At 42.1% G+C, this 23,512-nt stretch overlaps 2 protein-coding genes across 2 annotated transcripts in view; one reads left to right on the forward strand and one right to left on the reverse strand.

The window, feature by feature from the left end:
* The window catches only part of LOC144542874 (nuclear factor 7, ovary-like), a 443,231-nt gene that overhangs the window by 241,680 nt on the left and 178,039 nt on the right, over positions 1-23,512 (forward strand). The window lies entirely within an intron of this gene.
* LOC144542886 (E3 ubiquitin-protein ligase TRIM39-like) lies at positions 18,362-19,955 on the reverse strand. Its single transcript, XM_078290314.1, has one exon. It carries the CDS (start codon positions 19,760-19,762, stop codon positions 18,362-18,364), a length of 1,401 nt encoding a protein of 466 aa, XP_078146440.1. The 5' UTR covers positions 19,763-19,955.

A 23,512-nucleotide genomic window follows, 5' to 3' on the forward strand; every position in this document is an offset into this window, starting at 1 on the left:
TCAGGCCCGCCGGTGTGAGAGCAGGAACAAAAGGAAACAAAACGGCAGATTAAAACAGGAGATTCGGCAGCAGCAAAGCAGTTTAGGAGGGAGAGACAAAGACGGCACCTGAGGCGAGGAGGGAATTGGCTCCACAATGCGGCGCTTTATCTGTCAAACCCCTTTGTCAAATACAATTACAGGCTGCGATCGCCCGGGCGGCGGCGGGCCGTCCAGCTGAGGACGCGAGCGCCGTGTTTTCAGGCCGATTAGCGCCGCAGTTTGGACATCGCGACTCGGTTTCCTGCCGGTTTGTGGCGTCGTTCAGATGATTTGTAGTGTGAGAGGGTGAAGAAGTCAGGTAGTGTGTGTTTCCCAAATCCAACTGATCGTCAAGTGTGTGATCACCAACTTCAACTGGTCGTCATCAAGTGTGTGTTCCCTATTTTTACTTTGTGTGTGTTCCCAAAATCTGATTAGACGTCAAGTGTGTTTTTCCCTAATCCAACTAGTCGTTAGTAACTGTGTGTTCCCAAAATCTGATTGGATATCAAGTGTGTGTTCCCCATTTCTTTGTTGTCGTCAAGTGTGTGTTCCCCAAATCCAACTAGTCATCATCACGTGTGTGTTCCCCATTTTTACTTCATCAAGTGTGTGTTCCCAAAACCAATTGATCGTCAAGTGTGTGATCATCAACTTCAACTGGTCGTCATCAAGTGTGTGTTCCCTATTTTTACTTTGTGTGTGTTCCCAAAATGTAATTGGACCTCAAGTGTGTGTTTCCCAAATCCAACTAGTCGTTAGTAACTGTGTGTTCTCAAAATGTGACTCGATGTCAAGTGTGTGTTTCCCCATTTTTACTTTGTGTGTGTTCCCAAAATCTGATTGGATATCAAGTGTGTGTTCCCCATTTCTTTGTTGTCGTCAAGTGTGTGTTCCCCAAATCCAACTAGTCATCATCACGTGTGTGTTCCCCATTTTTAGTTCATCAAGTGTGTGTTCCCCATTTTTAGTTCATCAAGTGTGTGTTCCCCAAATCCAACTAGTCATCATCACATGTGTGTTCCCCATTTTTTTTCTTTGTGTGTGTTCCCAAAATCTGATTGGATATCAAGTGTGTGTTCCCCATTTTTACTTCATCAAGTGTGTGTGTTCCCAAAACCAATTGATCGTCAAGTGTGTGATCATCAAATTCAACTGGTCCTCATCAAGTGTGTGTTCCCCATTTTCACTTCATCATCAACTGTGTGTTCCCTAAATCCAACGTGTCGTCATGTGTGTGTTCCCAAAATCTGATTAGACGTCAAGTGTGTGTTCCCTAATCCAAGTGTGTGTGTGTGTGTGTCTCTACGATGCAAGACTAAATACATCTGCGAACACCAGTTGCTGAGTGTGTGATGTCCAGTCTTTTCTCAGTCTGTCCGGTCGTGTGTCTCCAGCCTGAAGAGACAGAGCGTCCCGCGGCCGGACGCTCGCGGGTTCGATCCCGGCAGCGGCAGCAGCAGCGGTTCCTCTCCCCGCCCCGGAGCAGCAGCCGTCCCGTCTGGATAAATGCCGGCTCGTTTTCGGTGACGCTCGCTAATTCCCAGCGTTCCCTCCAGTCTGGACGCAGACGGCGGCTCAGCTAAATCGCCAAATCCGCTCTTTTCTCTTTTTGTTGCAGAAGCAGACGCATTGGAGGAAGCACACACACACACACACACACACACACACACACACACTCCCAAGTGAACACACACACTCGCTCGCACACACACTTCAGCACAATCCCACCTCTCTTTTTCCGCTTTCTGTATCACACACACAAGCAGGCACGCATGCATGGTCTCCCTCTCTCTCTCTCTCTCTCTCTCTCACACACACACACACACACGCAGAGGAAAGGATTAGAACAAAAGGCGAGTCCCGCGGCAGAGATTTGGAGGGGAACATAATAGGCGATGACATGCGGTAGTTTGGAGGTTTTATAGCGACGGAGCTAATCTTCCTCTGCTGGAATAACATTATTCTCTCCGCTTCCTCCTGCCCGTGCGCCCGCCCACCGGGGACGCGCAGGTTATTGTGTTCAAACGCACCCAAGGTTAGCCTTCACAATGGAACGGAGCGGCGCTAATAAAGCCCGTTCGCGCCGGGATGGCCGGGTTATTCTGCTGATATACGGTGACATTTCTCTGGGCCAGACGCTCCTCCAGAACGGACTGATGGAGTACGAGTCACACAAGTTGCATTTAATAAAAAAAAGAGCACAAAGAGACATTTTAGGTTGTAACACCCACAAGATGGTCAGTCTGCACAATAGAAAATGGATAGAGTCTAGACAAGAGGGTGATAAAGGGAGGTGTGTGTGTGTGTGTGTGTGGGGGGGGGGGGGGTCACTGGTTAAACTGTACTGTTATATTCTGTTAGATTCAGGGTTTAATAAAAAGCTGGGTGAAGTATGGCTTCTCCCTAACTCCTAAAGGATAATGTCTGCTTTAATATTAATGTTTAAAGGTTGCAGTAAGGTGGTAAACTCTATTCTGCAAATAAAAAGATCGGTTTATCCTCTGCTGGGTTTATTATGGTAATTCATACTACGGCTGCAACTAATGATTACTTTCATTATCGATTATTGTTTTGATTAATCGATTAATCATATAGTCTATAAAATGTCAACAGTAATACCAAATGCCCTTCACAAGTTCCCAGAGTCCAGAGAGACTCTTCAGGTTTCTCCCTCAGTCTGACCAGCAGCCAGAAAACACAAAAGGATTTGTTTCATAATGAGATGAAACAGAGAAAAGCAGCAAATCTTAACAAATGTGAAGCTGGAACCAGGAAATAACGACAATAAAGGAATATACGACTAAAACGATTGATTTTCTGTCAATCGACTGATCGTTTCAGCACTAATTTATACACAGAACACACACACAGGTGCGTTATGAGTAAAATCGACTTCAGACGTGGGATAAGTTTGATGATTGGAGATAAAAAGTGGATCACCTCACCATACCCGACCACACACACACACACACACTGTATGCTAATTAAACCCAGCTCCAGCCGTCACAGGAGTCTCATGTAAAAAGCATCAACCTGTCATTAATAATTCAACATCCTGCACATAATTGCTGTTTAATTGGTGGAACGGCGTCCGTCGTGACCTCACTTCCTCTCTACCTGACAGAGACAACAGGAAGGACGACCTTGAGACGCAGACACTAATTGCTCCCTACAACACTGTAAATTACTGCTAGCTTATAATATCAAGCCACATGACGGCCTGGTTCATCATCTGCTGCCCGACCAGCGACACACAGCACACAGTAAAGGGCTAATTCAGCTTATTTACCCTCAGGTCCCTGGCTGGAGGGTATTATCTGCTCAAATCACATCCAGCAGCAGCCACTGGGGTTATTTAGGTTATTCACACTGAGAATTCACCATTAAAATCCACATATGAGTGATGCTACATATTCAAATGACACCCACAAATCCAAACCAGCGTCTTTTATCCAAAAACGCAAAATTGTAGAGAGGGGGATGTGAAGGTTTGAAGGGGGAAAGACATGAATGTGAGGTGTTAGGAGAGAGCGGATTCCCAGCCTGCAAGCCTCAATCCTGCATAATATTATGGGTTTGTGTGTGTGTGTGTGTGTGTGTGTGTTGGGGGGGGGGGCAGACAGCTGAAGTTGGGGGGAAAAGCATCCGGACGCCGACGACGGGACGGGAAGGTGACTGGAGGTAATGAAGCTGAGAGAGGCGTCCTTTCTGCTCCTGTTGATGTTGTTGTTGCCTGGGTGATTGACAGCCATCAATCAAACCTGTCAAATCCTGAGCCTCACACACACACACACTCACACACACACACACACACACACACTCAGAGCATCTCCCTGACACGCAAAAACACACAATCCAACCTATGCATGTTTTCTTGTGCACACACACACACTCTCCCCTGAGACACACACACACACACACACACAGGCAAGCGCCAAGCACGCACGCACACTCCCCTGACACACACGCACGCGCACACATAGACTATCACCGGTAGAAGCAGAAACGCAGGGAGTCTCGCACCGAAGCGCGTTACAGAGCAACAATATCCAACATGAGCTGTCCCTGCTGCATTAAAACAACTAATACACACCCAATACTGACAGAGAGAGAGAGAGAGAGAGAGAGAGAGAGAGAGAGAGAGAGAGAGAGAGAGAGAGCGGACCTCCCGGTCTGCAGGAAAGCATGGGAGGAGGAATAACTCACCTTGTGTCCAGATCTCATTTATTCCTCCCAAAAAAAAAAAAAAAAATGAAATAAACCAGCAGTCTGGACTCAGTTCGTCTCGCAGATGAAGAGGAAAATCAAACATTCACAGTCAAATAATCCACAAGAGCTGCGGTTATTCCCAGAGAGCCAGCGGGGCGGTGCAGACAAAAACCAGCAGGAAATCCTCCAACAAGCCGATATCAGCCCGGTTTCATTATAAATCCTGCGTCGGTGAGTGTGTGTGTGTGTGTGAGTGTGTGTTAGTGTGTGAGTGTGTGACTGTGTGTGAGAGAGCGTGTGCTGCCAGTCCCGAGTCCAACCGACACAATGAAGCGACTCGCAGCAGCGGAGAAGTCTCCGGCTCCAGGCCACGCCCTCCTCATTAGCATAATAGACACCCGCAGCCAATCACGGGCGCGCCCCCCCTCCCCGTCCAGCGTATGGCCCCGCCCCCTTTTCAATTTAAAAAACGATATGAATTGAGCTCTCTCTCTTTCTATCTGTGCCTATGTCTCTCTGCCTTTTCTCTCTCTGTTCAGTTCAATGACAGAAATTCAAAGAACATACAAATAAACTAAATATTAAATTGAACCCTAAACAGAAGACAAAATCAAACTGCATCCCTGATTATTGATTGGATACTAATGTTAAAATTACTATTTATATAGATGATTACAATATTATATACATCATTGTGATATTAAATACAACATACCAAGTACAATAGCATAATGAATAATAATGTTTCCATATGTTCATCAATTGAGGTCATATTATAAACATAAAACCCTGTCTTTATTATATTTTAATTATATTGAAATAATTCAATATAAATTATTTGGTTTGAAAACATGGAGGCCTACTGTACAATAGTAGTTTTGTGTTTTGAACGCCCCCACCTCTCTCTCTCTCTCTCTCTCCAATACAGAGTTTATATGAATCATCTGTTTGGTAACTTTATGGATTTGGGTCTCAGGATCGGCAGCTTTTTGCATTTGCATGAGAATAACTTATGGGAAATATAGTCCTCCATTTCTTTGGTTAAAAACAGCTCTGCTCTTTGACCCTGCAGGCTCCTGTAGCTGCTTCTGGTTCTGGTTCAGATGGAGTCTTTGTATTTTATTGTTAACATCAACATCAGCAGCATCAGCATCAGCTGGCTTTCCATCCAAGAGTTTCTGAGAGTTAAGATGAATCAAATTACAAAAGCTGACTGGAAACAGAAGATCTGGTTACGCTCATTTGAGGCTGAAACTTTTTTTGGTTGATTATCATACGTGTTGTTTCTAACATGTTTAGGTCTCCATGGCGGGGGTCTGACCGTGAGTCAGTGAGTTAGTTAGTAAGTCAGTTAGTTGGTGAGTCAGTTAGTCAGTTAGTGAGTGTGTTAGTGAGTGTGTTAGTGAGTCAGTTACTTAATGAGTTAGTGAGTGAGCTAATGAGTTAGTTAGTAAGTTTGTGAGTGAGTGAGTGAGTGAGTGAGTGAGTTAGTTAGTTAGGTAGTGAGAGAGTGAGTTAGTCAGTTAGTGAATTAGTCAGTGAGTGTGTAAATGAGTTAGTGACTGAGTTAGTTAGTGAGTTAGTGAGTTAGTGAGTTAATGAGTTAATGAGTTCGCAAGTTAATAAGTTTGTGAGTGAGTTATTGAGTGAGTTAGTTGGTTAGTCAGTGAGTGAGTTCTATCACTCTACATTCCCTCCTTCTCTCTCTCTCTCTCTCTCTCTCTCTCTCTCTCTCTCCAGTGTCATATTGCTCCTATTGACCCACTGTTAATTCAGTCTGCCTCAGGCCACAATACACTGATAATACTGTGTGTGTGTGTGTGTGTGTGCGTGTGTGCGTGTGTGTGTGTGTGTGTGCGTGTGTGTGTGTGTGTGTGGTCAGTGAACGATAAATGAATTCTACCAGCAGAGGTATTTCAGCAGGTGTCTCTCTGCTGAAGTGACCTGGAGCAACACAGCTGCTCGCTCACTGTGAGCCACTCTGGGCGAGCGAGGCTGGACTCACAAAGGGAAACCTGCTGTATTTATTTATCTATTACTACTACTGCTATTAAAGTACTACTACTACTACTACTACTACTACTGCCATTAAAGTACTACTATTACTGCTACTACTACTACTACTGCTATTACTACTGCTACTACTACTACTACTGCTATTAAAGTACTACTATTACTGCTACTACTACTACTACTGCTATTAAAGTACTACTATTACTGCTACTACTACTACTACTGCTATTACTACTGCTACTACTACTACTACTGCTATTAAAGTACTACTATTACTGCTACTACTACTACTACTGCTATTAAAGTACTACTATTACTACTACTACTACTACTACTGCTATTAAAGTACTACTATTACTGCTACTACTACTACTACTGCTATTAAAGTACTACTATTACTACTACTACTACTACTACTGCTATTAAAGTACTACTATTACTGCTACTACTACTACTACTGCTATTAAAGTACTACTATTACTGCTACTACTACTACTACTGCTATTAAAGTACTACTATTACTGCTACTACTACTACTACTGCTATTAAAGTACTACTATTACTGCTACTACTACTACTACTGCTATTGCTACTGCTACTGCTACTACTACTACTACTGCTACTACTGGTACTACTACTACTACTGCTACTACTACTGGTACTACTACTGCTACTGCTACTACTACTGCTACTGCTACTAATACTACTACTACTACTACTACTACTACTACTACTACTGCTACTACTATTACTACTGGTACTACTACTACTACTACTAGCTACTACAAGTACTACTACTACTACTACTGGTACTACTACTAGTAATAATAATAACACTAATAATAATAATTCTGTGCATTATTTACATTCCTGTCAGAACGGCCTTCACAGTTCTGTTGTCATTTCCAGCAGAAAACTTCAATTAAATTTCCAGCTGACAAATAGTTAGTTTGTCTCGTGGGTAATTAGAGCGGACTGGAGAGAAAACAGAGAGACGGAGAACACGCAGCGCTGGGATTAACAACCAGATCCCCTCTCTTTACCCATCAGCCTCTCTGTCTGTCTGTCTCTCTCTCTGTCTGTCCCTCCCTCCCTCTTTAGATCTGCCTGCGTCTCGCCGCTCTCTTCAGCAATTTGTTGTTTATGAAAAACAACAAATTGCAGGATACGAGGGCTTGTGGTGTCTTGGGAAATAAGGTTTTGATTGTGCATGAGTTAGCGTTCCTGCTTGCCTGATTAAACTGTAAAGTCTTCTTCTGCTCTCAGCAGGGCCGGAGCATCGCACCAAGGCTTGATCTGTGATTACAATTTCATACGGAGTGGATAAAAACCAGCTGCTCTTTCCCCCCCTGAAACAGACTGAGCAGACTGAGCAGGTGAACGCTGTGATCCCGTATCGATTTCAGCTGCTGAATCCGCTTTAGTCCAACAGGAGCGATGGAGATGAAGACAGGAGCAGGTTCAGACCTGCGGGCGGATCAGGCAGACTGTGGAAAAGGTGGAGATGCGGTGTGTCGTGGTGCGTCTCTACCTGACAAGTCTGTCAAGTCAACTTCAACTTTATTTGTAAAGTATTTTTTATAATCAGGAGGGATGCAAAGTGCTAAAGGGCAAAAGATAAAAGGGCAAAAATGCAGAGGAAAACAGGAGAGAGCAAACAAATACTAGTTTTAAGATATGAGGTCTGAGTGTGGTGTGTGTGTGTGTGTGTGTGTGTGTGTGTGTGTGTGTGTGTGTGTGTGCGTGTGTGTGTGTGTGTGTGTGTGTGAAAGAGATTCTACATTCAAATGTATGTGCATAAACACACACACACACGCACACACACACACACACACACACACACAGCACAAACTGGGCCCTCATCACTTTGTCACAACACATTACATTCCATTACACTTCAAAAAGTGTGTTTCTGTGTGTGTGTGTGTGTGTGTGTGTGTGTGTACTTGTTTTGTTTTGCTGCGTGTGAGCCCTGGTGTCAAATCCAGTTCATCTGGGTCTAAATCCACTGAGCCACATGAAGACCAGATCCCCAGACTAGATCACGGTCTTAAATCTAGATTAGCAGCAGCAGGAATCTTCATCTCATTGCGACACGAAGCAAAAACATTCGCAGTCGTTCTCATCAGATTTTCCACATTCAGCTTCACGCCGCTCAGCGCTGACCGGGCGACAGCAGCATCAGGCGGTAAGCTGCTGGTACGAGGCTTTAGGAAGCAGCGAGTTTTCAGCAGCGTCGGCACATAAACTGACGCTATGTGACGTGTATTTGGGGTTGAAAAGTGTCTCCGCGAAGGTGTTGGAACCGGCCCAAAAATCTCATATGGCTGTGAACAGCCTTCATTCGGCAATCATAAGGCAAAAAAACATCAATGTCAACAAAATGTCATCGGCATCATCCAAAAAAACATTGTTTTGTTTTGTTTTTTTTCCTGTGAAAAGAGAAAGATATTAGCTCCTGTAGTATATTCTTTGAATGTCACATCAGAAAGATTTATGCCACTGTATGACAAATTTAAAGAGTCATTTAGAGTTAAAGGATAAGGCTGGTGTTTTTTAATGCATTTCTTACCGTCAACAAATCCTATGAAAATAACAAAATCAGCAATGAATTTGTTTCACTAACAAGTCTGGTCCATGTAGCCGGTCCCAGTGCAGCCTCATGTCCCAGCAGCCATAGAACAGCATTGTATTAAAAACTATTAAACCCCGTCACAGAGCCATGCTGCTGCTCTGCAGCATATTTCATCATCACGATGCACCGGGCCGGACGACTTTTTCCTCAAACGACTTAATAAGCCGACCGTAAACACGTTTTCCATCTCGGGAAAGTAGTTCCGTAGCACAGAAAATAGTCCCCGGCGTAATGAAGAATTTGTTCCCATTTGAATTTGATTTGGTAATAACTACAACAGTCTGACTTTTCATGGTAACAGTTAGAGATTTTTAAAATGGAAACTATGTCTTTGTGAGCTGTATTTAAAGGTTTTTAGCTTAAATTGGAGGCAATGACTTCCGGGTTGAAGGATAAAAAGGGAACGTGGGAAGTCGGAAAGTAACGGGAGTAGAGCAAACGCATTGTTGATTTTGTTATTTTCATAGGATTTGTTGATGATAAGAAAAGCATTAAAAAACACCAGTTATCCTTTAAAATGAGCTGCTGTCCCGGCTAACAAAGACGCCCCTAAATCAAAAGCCATGGATGTGACAGTAAAGTGTTTCTGAGGATTATTTGAGGAGACTTCCATTTCTTCCTTGGCTTCATGTTTGCTGTGATGGATTCTCTCGCTCTGTGGAAGTTTGTTTTTTCATACCGGACAAGAATGCATGAAGGAGGAAAACGAGCGCTGACACCTGAACTATGCTGACTGTGTGCAGAAACACAGAGGAAGCTGGACCGCTGCCGCTGCCTTAAAAAAACACCAGGATTATCCTTCAAAGTCTGCAGTCTGATCTGCAGATCTAAACAGCAGTCTGTACAGTATATATACATATAAAACAGCAGTAACAGTGCAGAATGAGATGCATGAAATAAATAAATGTATGAGCGACGATCGAGGATTGTGGCTTTAAAACGAGGCTCTCATCAGTATTCAGCTGCAGCACCGGAGACCGGGTTAGGAAGATGGGATGGGAGAGGTGAGGAAAGGAAACGAGTGTGTGAGTGTTTCAGGAGTGTTTATAAAAGTGTTTCAATGAGGCTTTCAAGGCATTTGAATGTGTAAGCGTCTCATAATGTGTGTGTGTGGGAGGGAAAATATGTCCATATGCAAGGTAAAGTTTGATTTATGTCCCTGAAGGCCTCTCATTTCTCATTTTGAATGTTTTGGTGTACAACCTCCTGACACACACACACACACACACACACACACACACACACACACACATTGAAGCCCATTCAGGACATATATTTATACATTTTATTTATTTATTTAAGTTCATTTTCTCAAGAGATTGAGTTATTTGTGTCGTTTTGTTTGTTAATGAGATAATGAAAAAGTCGACTTGGTTACACTTCTGTTTATTGTATAAATGAATGAGGAAGTTGTAAATTAAAACTGTAAATCTGCTCTTATCTCTTTATTGAGTGACATATTTCTATTAAATATCTATATTAATTATCTCCAGTACAAAATACCTCTCTGCTGCTTGTTGAAGTAAAGCAACAGCCACTGAAACAACATCCTTCTGTTACACGGTGATATTTTGTTATTGTTTCCGACCAAACGCACTCGAATGCAGCGACAAGTCGTATTTCCGAGTCCTGAGCTGGAGCGCCGGAGTTTACGAGGAGACCCTGAAGGCAGCGCTGGTAGAGAGGGTGACAGGAAGGTTTTGAAACAAAACTGAGGAGTCGACAACTTGCTCTGCTGATTGGCTGCTGCAGCGCTGACAGCAGGATGGACAAGAGGACTGGAAGAGACTGAATAACGCTGACTGACTCTCGCCCTCCCTCTCTCTCTCTCTCTCTCTCTCTCTCTCTGTCTCTCTCTCTCTCTCTCTCTCTCTCTCTCTCTCTCTCTCTAGCCGGAGGTATACTGGGTCAGTCGGGGAGAGTCAGCATTTGTCCAGAATTTACAATGACAGAGTCGGCACCTCCAGACATAGAGGAGACTGTCCTGGACACACACACACACACACACACATACACACACACGCACACGCACACACACACACACACAGTCTCCTCCAGTGAAAAGGATGTGTTCATTATCTCATCAGTCAGCCTTCGGCATGCGCTACCTGACGATGACTCTCGTCCGTCTTACAGAAAACCAACCAGGACGTATTCTGTAGGAGCGCTTGTTCGGCTTGTCGGGGGAGGACAGGAGGGTGGGGGCGGTGTGTGTGCGTGTGTGTGTGTGTGTGTGTGTGTGTCTCCCATAGAGTTGAATGAGGCCTAAACCTCTAGATGGATGACAGTGAAATGGAAAGTGATCGGCCTGCCTTTAAAAAAACATGAAAAAAGGTTGAGAGGTTTAGATAACAGTTTGGGACCGCTTGTTCAGTAAATTCAATAACTTTATTGACATCACTGTTTATCAGAAACAATATTGCCAAAGCACTGAAAAAAATATAAAATATATATGTATGTGTATGTGTGTATATAATGTATATGTATATGTACTGTATGTGTGTGTAAATATGTGTTTAGTTGTATGTAATATGTGTATGTACAGTATAGGTATTTGAATATCTATATACATGTGTATATTTATATGTACTGTATACGTGTGTATGTGCTGCAAATGCATATGTACTGCATGTGTATATATGTACTGTATTTGTATATACGTATGTATATGTACTGTCTATGTATAAGGTATAAAGTACTATATACTGTATATATATGCACTGTATACTGTATGTATAAATGCTATATATCTACTATATACTGTATATGTATACTTACTTATATGTACTGTATGTATGTATGTATGTGTGTGTATATATATTTATTTATTCATATATATGTGCATATGTATTTGTATTGTATATGCGTATATGTATTTGTATATGGATTGTATATGTACAGTATTTGTGTATTGTTAATGTGTATATGCAATTGTTTATGGACTGTATATGCTTATATGTGTGTACATACTGTATATGTACTGAGTATGTGTACAGTATATGTATTTGTATATAGTTACAGTGACAGTCAGACAGACCACAGAACAAGTGAATTAAAATACACTTTGTCCAGCAGCTTCCTGGTAGGCACGCACACACACACACACACACACACACACACACACACACACACACACACACAGTCTATCTCTCTCTAACAAACACCCATCAGTGTTGTGCTCTCTCTCTCAACCCACTTCCCTCAGAGAGATGTTAGCGCTCTGAGCTAGATAAGGCTAACCTGACTGTCACTGGTTTAGAAACACACACACACACACACACACACACACACACACACACACACACACACTTACACTTTATTACATCAGTGGCCTGCTGAATGCTTGTATCCCAGTTTGTATCTCTGTACATATCACTTTACATGTAGGCAGTACACACAAAAAAGAACATTTACCCTGTTAGACAAATATTAAAATATTTCTGGATGTATGAAGTGATTTCTCCATCTTCCTTTCCCTCCTTCCACCATCTGCTGCCAGAAACTCTTTCAGCTTTAGCTCCGTTTGCTCTGGAAGAACAGAACCTCTTCCTGTTTTGTGCCGTAAAGCGATCCAGCAGATTTCCCTCCAGATCCACCAGGTGGAGAAACTATGGAGGATGCAGAGTAGAGGCTGAGAGAGGCTGACAGGCTGACACTGAGGGTCTCATTTGTTTACTGTAATTAATGTCTCAAAATTAAAGGGTTAATGATTTATTGATTTTAATATTCTGGGCTGGTTTTCCAAAAAACATATGGAGACAAAGATCAAATCCAATGCATGCCACACCGATTGGAGTCTTAGCTCTGCAAACATTTCTCAGAAGCAGAGTTAGCAAAGTTAGCAAAGTTGAATGTCAAAGAAGGAATTAAAAGTCAAAGTTTAAATAAAAAATATAATTAGCAATGATTTCAGTTTTTATGTATTCATTCCTTTGGCATTCATGATGCTGAAGGTCAGCAGCTAGCTATAGCTTACCTAGCTAGCTATAGGCTAGTATGGCTAGTTTGAACTTGAAGGTGAGCTAGCTAACTAGCTAACCTAGATAACTTAGTATGACTAGATTGTATTTTTTCAGTTAGCAGCAGAGCGCTAGACTTCATAATATTAGCTTCCTCCTCTCTTACCTCTAGTCTTTTTCACTGAGCTTCAGTCTGATGTTACTTAAACAGAAAAAATCGTTTTTTTGGCCCCACCCACTGAGGTTTAACTCAACCAATCAGATTGTTTCTGCCTCCAGAGCAGCTCTGCCTGCACTAAATGTTTGTAGAACTAAAACTCCAATCTGCGGATGCAACATCGCAACATGCAGCGTTAACAAACTTTCCCATCTGAAATGAATGAACTTCCATCAGAGAGAGCAGATCGGACAGATGAAGCGTGATGCAGCGGCGGTCGGAGAGGCAGGACTGTGGCTGCTGCTGCGGGACAGCAGGCTGTGGGACAGCAGGCTGCGGGACAGCAGGCTGCGGGACAGCAGCTCCCTCCACCGACACACACACAGAGGAGATTGGTTTGTGTTTGAGAGGCGCTGGGTCACATTCACACTAACTGGATGATTCATTATCTGCTGAGAGAAAACAGAAACGCACAAGAGGGACAGACTCCCTGCAGTTACTCTGTTACTCTGAGGATCAGAAGCTGGGGTGTGCATGTGTTTTTGGGGAGTTAACACACACACACACACACACACACACACACACACACACACACAACAACACTTTTTATTAAAGGACAATCTCAATGTGATTGGAGTTCTTATTCCCCTACTGTTTTACATCACTGTAGATGGTTTTTCAGAGTATCATGTTATGACATATTTGATATTTTTCCTTCGTCTTAGTTGTTTTTCAAAGTCAGTTTTTTTAACCAAACTCTGTCTAAATATTACGAGTTACTGCCAGTAAAGAAGAGGGCGCCAATTTAAAGCTGTAGTTGTGTAAAATCTAGCTTCCATTTCACTTTATGCTCTAAACTGCTAGTGGAAGTGTCTTGGCTTGACTGGGTTGTGATTGACAGGAGGCGGGGCCTAACATAACCGCAGAGAATGTTAGCTATTGGTTAGCTAAAGATTTATTTTGGAGAGGAAAAAGTGGAAATCTGACACACACTGACCTGGAAAAAGAAAGAGGGATTGGTTCAGATAGTCAGTCACTAGTGATCGATTCAGATAGTCAGCCACTAGTGATCGGTTCAGATAGTCAGCCACTAGTGATCGGTTCAGATAGTCAGCCACTAGTGATCGATTCAGATAGTCAGTCACTAGTGATCGGTTCAGATAGTCAGCCACTAGTGATCGGTTCAGATAGTCAGCCACTAGTGATCGATTCAGATAGTCAGTCACTAGTGATCGGTTCAGATAGTCAGCCACTAGTGATCGGTTCAGATAGTCAGTCACTAGTGATCGGTTCAGATAGTCAGCCACTAGTGATCGATTCAGATACGTCGGTCACTAGTGATCGGTTCAGATACGTCGGTCACTAGTGATCGGTTCAGATACGTCGGTCACTAGTGATCGGTTCAGATACGTCGGTCACTAGTGATCGATTCAGATACGTCGGTCACTAGTGATCGGTTCGGGTAAAATCAACCCCTCCCACACAGAAAACGACTAACTAGGAACTATGTCAGGCTGAATAATGGGGTGGAACCAGACGGACATTCAGTCTGAACATCAGGTTAGGGTTGTGGATCATTTCTGGGTTAGAAAAATCTCAGCGGCCGTTGAGGGAACAGCGGAGTGACTGGCATTGATCAACAAACCTTGCAAACTCCCGCTGATATATTAGTGACATTACATTATATTAGTATATTAGTGAGCCAGGAAAATATTACTGACTGTTCCTTTAATCGTGGTGCATGCATGTAAAAACTGTCAGAGGGAACATTAAAGGAGGGGTATCATTTGCTTTTTCAGCAATTTTATATAATTACCTGGTGTCTATAAAATACATCTGTGAATTTTTTTTCAGTAAAAATCGTTTAGTTATAGCTTTAGCTATTCACTTCCCAGTGTTTGTTTCCCACCTACAAGAAAACAGGTCGTTTTACATAAGCAGCTTCTTATGCTAATGAGCTACTTCTCTGAATGGCTGGCCATTCTGGAAGGCCCGCCCTCCTCTTAGCGCTGATTGGTCGATTTCAGACAGTCCAGTGTCTACATAGAAACTGGAGCAAAATCTGACTGGCTTGTACAAGAAGAAGAAGAAGAAGGATGGATAAAGAAAGAGAAAATGGAGAGAGAGAGAGAGGCGGAATAAGGAGGAGGAGGAGAGGCGGCCATGTTTTATAGTTAGTGACTGTGGGGAAACGGCACAGTAACATGATTCAATTTTTTTACTGTGATTACTTCACACCTCCAAGTACCAAAATCACCAGAAATACTAAGAATTGCCACATCCTAGGATACCCCCCCCCCCCCCCCCCCCCCCCCCCCCCCCCCCCCCCTTTAAAGGGATGGAAAATGTAAAAAAAAAAAAAAGCAAAAAACGTGTCCTTTAAGCTCTCTCCATGTTGTTTTCTGCTCCGTCACAGCAGGCGGGGATGGGATGCCTTGCTCAGCGGCAGCAGGGCGGTAAGCTGGGCGACAACACAACCTGACAGCAACCTCTACTGTTCTCCACTCATTTCCATTTCAATTCCCCACTCTCCGCTCTGCAGAATAGACGGAGGCAGTGTGAATAAGAAGCCGTACAGCAATAATTCATATCTCGTATATATTTTTTGGAATTGTGTTTGTTGTGCGTTGCTGACAGAGAGGTATTTAATCGCCGGCATCTCCCTCACATTCTCTCCCGCACGCGTTCATCAAATATTCAGAGGACAAATATAATCAGACTGCCGAGCCGAGCTTCAGATTGCTGCCGCCGCCTCTCCTCCTCCTTATTCCGCCTCTCTCTCTCTCTCTCTCTCCGTTTTCTCTTTCTTTATCCATTCTTCTTCTTCTTCTCTTCTTCTTTCTCTCCCCCATACACAGCGATGCACCAGATTTCATTTTGTTTTAATATCACAGCGATGGAACTAATAAACACTGCAGCTTCTCCCCTACGTCCTCTGGCGATTCAACAGTGTGTGTGTGTGTGTGTGTGTGTGTGTGTGAGAGAGAGAGAGAGAGCATCATACTTTATCATAATTCCAGTCATATTTTTATCCTTTTTGCCTGTGTTAGAGTATGTAAAAGAGAGTCAGTCTTTATCTTAATTCTTACCTTGTTCCAAACCTGTGTGTGTGTGTGTGTGTGTGTGTGTTGCTTTTTTCCTCATGCAAATCATATCCCAAACCTTTGTATGTGCTTTGTGTGTGTGTGTATGAGAGAGAGAATAAGAGTGAGTCCACTATCATAATTTAAATCAGATTTCCACCCTTCATATGTGTGTGTGTGTGTGTGTGTGTGTGTGTGTGTGTGTGTGTGTGCATATTCATGCATTAGGTTGTGTGTGTCGATATCATAATTCTAATCAGATCACAAACCTTTGTGTCTGCAGCGTGTGTGTGTGTGTGTGTGTGTGTGTGTGTGTGTGTGTGTGTGTGTGTGAGAGAGAGAGTCACCTTGAGCTGAGAGTTACAGCCGGGAGGATGAAAACTACCAGCTTCTGATGAACAACACTGCCTGATGTTATTATATTATATTATGTTATATTATATTATATTGTACTATATTATATTATATTATATTATATTATATTATATTATATTATACTGTCCAAATGTCTGCAGGCTAGATTTGACCCTACAAACAATCAAGAATCAAGAAGTCAAGAATGTAATAAAAATGTCATAAATGCATAATAACATCCCCAGACTGATATTGTAAAATTTTATGATGTGACACCACTTTTTATGATGTAATAATTGCCAGTTTGATGTAATAATGTACTTCATTATCAGTGACAAGATCAGTTTTTACTACATTTTTGACTCATTTAAAGGGATTTTTTATTACATTTTGACAAGTTATTATTATTATAATGCAGAAGTTATCAGCTGCTCCAGGGTTTTCCAAAAAGCATCTTAAGTTAAGATAAGTTCATCAAACTCAGTCATTTACAATGGGTGTTGGTTCAGACTGCTGGTTTGATCCCTGTGGGGACAAATGTTCCTGCTGAAACCAGTCTGCAGTTTAATCTGATGGGTAAAGACATTAGCACTGCTTAGCTCTGCTGGTCTAAGTCTTGCTGCCAGTTTGGCCTGGTGGCCGACGTTGGTACTGCAGCCTAAAATTCACCAGCTGCCCAGAAAGCATTTTCCCCACAGCTTCAACATCACACAAGTCCAAAAAACACTTTGAATTATGTATGTTTTAATTGTAGCTTTAAGTCCTGCTGTTTTAGCACATGCTCAGTAGGATCTCTTAGTCAGCAGAACCTAGACATGATGACAACGCTGCTGAAATTACAGTCAGTAAATCTGAACACATTTCCCTCTTAACTTCATTCTTGGTTTTAGGTGCAAAGTTATCCAGCAGTAAATGAAAATAATCACAGTAGGTAAAATATTACAGTGCTAACAACATAATCAGTAATTTACATTTTACATTTTCTTATGCAGAGTGACTTACAATGAGTGCAACAGTAGAGAAAGCTTCAATTCTTAAATCACCAACATTACATGAAGTCTGAATCCAAAATGAAATCTCCACCTTTTAAATAAAGTGACAAACTGATTGATAATTCAGAATTAAATTGATGGTACTTTTTAAAGGACTCTAGATAACTGAAGTCCTCGGTTGACAAAATGAAAACTCTTTTACAGACAGGATCGTCTGGATGTTGGAGATGTTGAACGACAAACTATGAGGTTCTGATTTATTTTCCCAAATGGATATAAAGAGTTTTGTAAATGAAGAGTTCAGCTGAGCCTGGATCTGTTGCTGTAAATATTAGAGTCAGTCCAGGATCTGCTGCAGTTTAAATGATTTAACTACAAAGAGAAGACGAGTTACAGTGGAGAGAAACTCTAAGAACCTGGAATAAAGTTAGATCAAATAAATTTAACACTTCAGATGAAGAACCAAAGAAGACAGGAAGAACTTTTACCTGCAGTCTAAATATAGAGAAAATTCACTTTAACAAAGTAGAGCTCGTCTACTTTGAGGTAATGTAAAACTATTTTTGTTTATTTGAATGTTATAGATTATTTCAATATTTATTCATTTCATTTTTTTTCATTTTATATCATTTATATATTCTTTCTTTCTTGTGTTTTATTTGCCTTCAATAATCTTTTTAGCACTGAGATTTCCTTTAATGTTTTTATATTGTTTTGTCTTGTTTGTTATTTATTTTTGTTGTTATAGATGTCATCCACATCACCATGACAGCTACATCATCATTAGGACAACATGGGCACATGTTGATGACATCACAGATTAGAGAGTTGATTATATTCACTGATTCTATATAATGAATCCTTAAAATGAGCGGTATTTCTCTTATTGAAATGGATGGCTTCTGTACATAACATCATCATCATGAGAATCATCTCTAACTGTGCTGTTCCACTGTTACAGAGACCTTCGCTGGTAAAATCTTCAGAGAGAGTTCATTCACAGTGCCAATGTATGGAAACAGCCTGTCAGTGAAAGTGTGTGTGAAGGTGTGTATGTGTGTGTTAGTATCAGGATCAGAGAATGACAGCTTTCCTCTGTTCCAGTCCAGATGCAGTCTGATCCTCTGGAGCTTCTTCTTCACTGGGAGAACAGTTTCTGGATCTGATGTGGAGACTGCTCTGTATTCACCATCTTTGAACCCTATTGTCCATAATCCAGACTGTATGAATCTCTTCCTCTGGACAGACTCTGCTAACACACCCAGTCCCCACACTGTATTGTCTCCAACCTCAACATCCCAGCTGTGAGTTCCTGAGTTAAAGCCCTCAGATCCCAGGACAGAGTAGTACCAGTCAATCCTCTCTGGGTTTTCAGGAAGCTTCTGTCTCTCTCCACGTCTCACACTGGTCAGATCTTCAGACAGGATGAGTATTGGATGGACAGTGTTGGGGTCCAGAATCACAGGAGTGTAGGAGACCATCTCCTTCATCTTGTCCCAGACTGTGAAGCTCAGGTTGCCCAGGTGTTTGGCCTCGTCTATCAGAGCTCCTGAGACCAGCTGTGGATCCTCCAGCAGGGGGCGCTGGACTCTTTCCACTGTAGCCTTGTAGTTCTGCAGGAACGAGACGTCTTCAGCTCTCAGCTCCTTCTCTATGGCTCTGACTGTGTCTGAAAGAGCTGCTATCTCTCTGCTCAGACCCTCGATCTTCTCCTTCATCGTCCGACTCTTCTGCTCCTCTTCCTCCCTCAGTGCAGCGATCCTGGCCTCCTCTTCCTCTTGTAGAAACTGGTGAAGCTTCTTAAACTCCTCCTTAATCTGCCTCTCTGTGTGTCGGGCCTGGACCTTAATGTGTTCTGCTGTTTGATCACAGTTTCCTTTAACTTCATTAAAGAGCTTCAGTTTCTCCTTTAAGGGCTTCAGTGATTCCTGAAGTTCCTCCTTGTGATCCAGTGCAGCTTCATCGATGGGTCTGATTCTGTGGTCGGTGTGTGTTTTTGAATGCAGACAGACAACACACACTGTCTGCTGATGGTCCAGACAGAAGAGCTTGAGTTTCTCAGAGTGCAGACTGCAGAGAAGCTCAGATCCTGCTGAAGCTCTCTGATCTCTCTCCAGTAAGAAAGCCTCACACAGGTTCTTTAACACCAAGTTACGAGGTGGTTCACTCCTTGAAGATCTTCTCTTACAAAGTGGACACTCATGTTTTTGTTTCTCTGTCCACCAGCTCTGCAGACAGGCTTTACAGAAGCTGTGGCTACATGACAGGACGACAGGATCTTTAAAGATGTCACAGCAGACAGGACAGGAGAAATCCTCCTCTGATCTGGAAGACATTTTCTCTCTGAGTGAAGCTGAAAACAAACCAGACAGACCGCTCAAACAGGAAGTCAGTCAGTTGTGGCACCACTTCCTCCTCTAGAATGTTCCCTGAAAGTTACTTTCACTTTGAGTTGTGTTTCTTCTAAAACTCACGTTCAGTGTGTGGAGTCAGCAGCAGGTTGAAGTGGCAGTATTCCCAGTATTCCCAGTATTCCCAGTACTCCCTCCTGTAGCTGTCCTCCCTCAGTGGAAGTCGTGGGTTTGGTCTGAAGGTGAATCTTATCGTCTGTCTCTCGGTGTGTGTGTCTCTTCTCAGTGAGGAGTGAAGAATAATAAACTCTGTTTCCTGGTTTGTCTCAGGTGAGTCAGGTAAGGGGCGGAGCTTTGTCAGCCCATTTCTCCTAAATGCTCAGCTGTTTACTGTAATAGAGCAGAGCTGAGTTTCATTCCACAGTGTTTCTCTCTCGTTGCTCTCTGGGTATTGTAGTCTGATAGAGGCTCCAGACACCTAGAGTTTGATTTGGATTTGAAGAGTTTGAATTCAAAATTAGATTTTCAAGAGATTTGTATACAATCTGAGAGATTAGATACATTGAATGATGAACAAAAAGTAATGATAGTTTTAATTAATGAATTAATGAATGAATACACATCTTGGACATCATCTTGGGCATGAATTGTGTGTATTTATTTCTAGATCCAGGACATAATAATGATAATCTTGAGAGCTTGATTCTTGGCATGTTGTCAAGACTGTACCACTCTTTTTACTTGTTCCTCGAAACAGAGGTCAGAATGAAAGTTGACACCCAACTTTCTAGCGAAAGGTTTAATGTTGACTGTCTGGCTACCAAGTTTGTTTTGAATGAAGTTGATGGTGTTTTTCTGATTTGCTGTCATTAAACTGGAGGAAATTTTGGGACATCCATCAAGCTGCGTTAAGATCAAGGAGTAATAGGATTGAGCACAGACCTTTATCAGCAGCTAGCAGGAGATCATTAGTCAACCTTAAAGGAATAGTTCACCCAAAATTAAAAATGTACTCACCCCCATGCTAGCTGTAACTCTAGTGAAGTTTGTTAGTCCATATAAAACTAAAACTCACATTCAGCGTGTTGAGTCAGCAGCAGGTTGAAGTGGCAGTATTCCAGTATTCCCAGTATTCCAGTATTCCCAGTATTCCCAGTATTCCCTCCTGTAGCTGTCCTCCCTCAGTGGAAGTCGTGGGTTTGGTCTGAAGGTGAATCTTATCGTCTGTCTCTCGGTGTGTGTGTCTCTTCTCAGTGAGGAGTGAAGAATAATAAACTCTGTTTCCTGGTTTGTCTCAGGTGAGTCAGGTAAGGGGCGGAGCTTTGTCAGCCCATTCCTCCTAAATGCTCAGCTGTTTACTGTAATAGAGCAGAGCTGAGTTTCATTCCACAGTGTTTCTCTCTCGTTGCTCTCTGGGTATTGTAGTCTGATAGAGGCTCCAGACAACTAGAGTTTGATTTGGATTTGAAGAGTCTGAACCCAAAATGAGATTTCCAAGAGATTTGTATATGATGTGAGAGGTGAGATATATTGAATGATGAACAAAAGGTAATGATAGATGTTTTTCCTTTTTTCCCCCAAAAAGAATAACAGCATCTTCAAAATGAACTACACATGTGAATTTCTAAATCCAGAACACAATAATGATAATTCTGAGACCTTAATTCTTTAAAGGCATGTTGTCAAGACTGTACCACTCTCTTTCCTCAGAATCAAATATTACAACCACATTTCTAGAGAAAGGTTTAATGTTGACTGTCTGCTACCAAGTTTGTTTGAATGAAGTTGATGGCATTTTTCTGATTAGCCGTCATTGAGTTAGAGGAAATTTTATTTCAGAAAGGCAATCATACATATATCTGTGTATCATCTGCATAATAGTGAAAATGAATATCTGCAAATGATATCGTCGAGAGGAAGCATATAGTTGGAGAAAAGTACCGGGCCTAGGATTGATCCTTGTGGAACACCATATTTAAGAGGAACTGACGACAACAAACTATTCCCTATCTCAAAAGAGAAAGTTCTATTTCAAAGATCAGATGTTAAAAAACTGAGGGCTGAGTCAGTAAAATGTCATGATAAACCGTATCAAAACCTGCATTAAGATGAAGGAGTATTAGGGGTGAGCAGAGACCTTTATCAGCAGCTAGCAGGAGATCATTAGTCACCCTCAGTACTTGTGTTCTCAGATAACAATGGTCCATACTCAGCATAACTATAATACCAGGGCCAGTGTGTGTTCATGTCAAGTGCCTCGAGTGAATAATGTAGCTAGAAGTTCCTTTTTTTATACTGGTGCCATGTTGTGGAACAGCCTTCCGTTACACGTCAAGTTTTTAAATATGAGAGGGGCTTATAGAAGTCAGGTTGGGACTTTTTTATGGAACAGGGTAACAGATTTATAATGAAATCTGCAATGACATTGTTACTTTAGCTGACCTTGTTTTTCTGATGTAGGAGTTATTTTTTTATCTTGTAATGGTGGTGATGTGTTTTTGGTTTTTCAGGATTGTGTTTGTTTAGTTTTTATGTTCAATGTCTTGTGCTTCCTTGTGTTTTCTTTGTCTTTTAACATCTTGGGACCATGTTGGAAATAAGTGTTTTTCACTTTAACATGTTATCCTTTGGATTTTTTGCTTGTTTTTTGTTTTACTAATCCATAAATAAAATCAATCAATCAATCAATCAACCCTGAGGAGAGCCGTCTCTGTGCTGTGGAGGGTTCTAAAACCAGGCTGAAATTTCTCAAAAATGTTGTTGCATTCATGAATGAAATCATCAGCGAGGATGTTTCTCCACATTAAGACTACATTTCCCATCAGCCCTGCTGCTCCCCTCCCCCTCCCTGATGAGGATCAACATGTTGGAAGTGATTTCTCCATCTTCCTTTCCCTCCTTCCACCATCTGCTGCCAGAAACTCTTTCAGCTTTAGCTCCGTTTGCTCTGGAAGAACAGAACCTCTTCCTGTTTTGTGCCGTAAAGCGATCCAGCAGATTTCCCTCCAGATCCACCAGGTGGAGAAACTATGGAAAATGCAGATGCTATTGTATGCTCCAAAACCTGTATCTGGAAGGTGATGCTCTAGAGAGGCGGGGCTGATCAATCTGTTCCAATCAGAATTTTTATTGGTTGCCAGATATGTCACTCAAACAAGGGCAGGCAGTGTCAGAAGTTTGGCAATTTTGGACCTGTATATAGTTTGTCTCGCTGCCTCTTGCTGCAACAATGAGTCCAAACTGTTTGTCAAAATATCTCCAGAAAAGCCGTTTGCGTCTCCACAGGTTTGTTACTTTTAAGAGTTTTTACACATTTTACACCGACCAAAGAAAACGAGCTGGAGGTGGGATCGCACTCTAAGTTTCTGGAGGAAATGTCTCCAACATAAAACCTCCAGACAGAAACACAGAAACCTTCAGCTTTGACGAGAAAAAGGCCGCGAGTCGGTCGGGAGTCGAACCCTCAACCCTGTCAGTGTCGCTCTGCCATCGATCTCTCCATACTGACAGAGTGTGTGTTCTGTAAGACACTCAACACTGTTTCCACGACCTGTATAATCCAGCTCCTGCTCCGAGTTCACTGCAGGGTAAGTGGTTATTGATGTGTGTGTGTGTGTGTGTGTGTGTGTATGTGTGTGTGTGTGTGTGTGTGTACATTTTCATTAGATTGTGTGTGTCACTATCATAATTCTAATCAGATCACAAAACTTGGTGTCTGCAGCATGTGTGAGGTTG

This window comes from Centroberyx gerrardi, chromosome 19, assembly GCF_048128805.1.
Source record: "Centroberyx gerrardi isolate f3 chromosome 19, fCenGer3.hap1.cur.20231027, whole genome shotgun sequence".
Classification (NCBI taxonomy): domain Eukaryota; kingdom Metazoa; phylum Chordata; class Actinopteri; order Beryciformes; family Berycidae; genus Centroberyx; species Centroberyx gerrardi.

Excerpts from the sequence above, each read along its gene's own strand:
- LOC144542886 (XM_078290314.1), bottom strand. The coding sequence starts at position 19,762 with ATGTCTTCCAGATCAGAGGAGGATTTCTCCTGTCCTGTCTGCTGTGAC.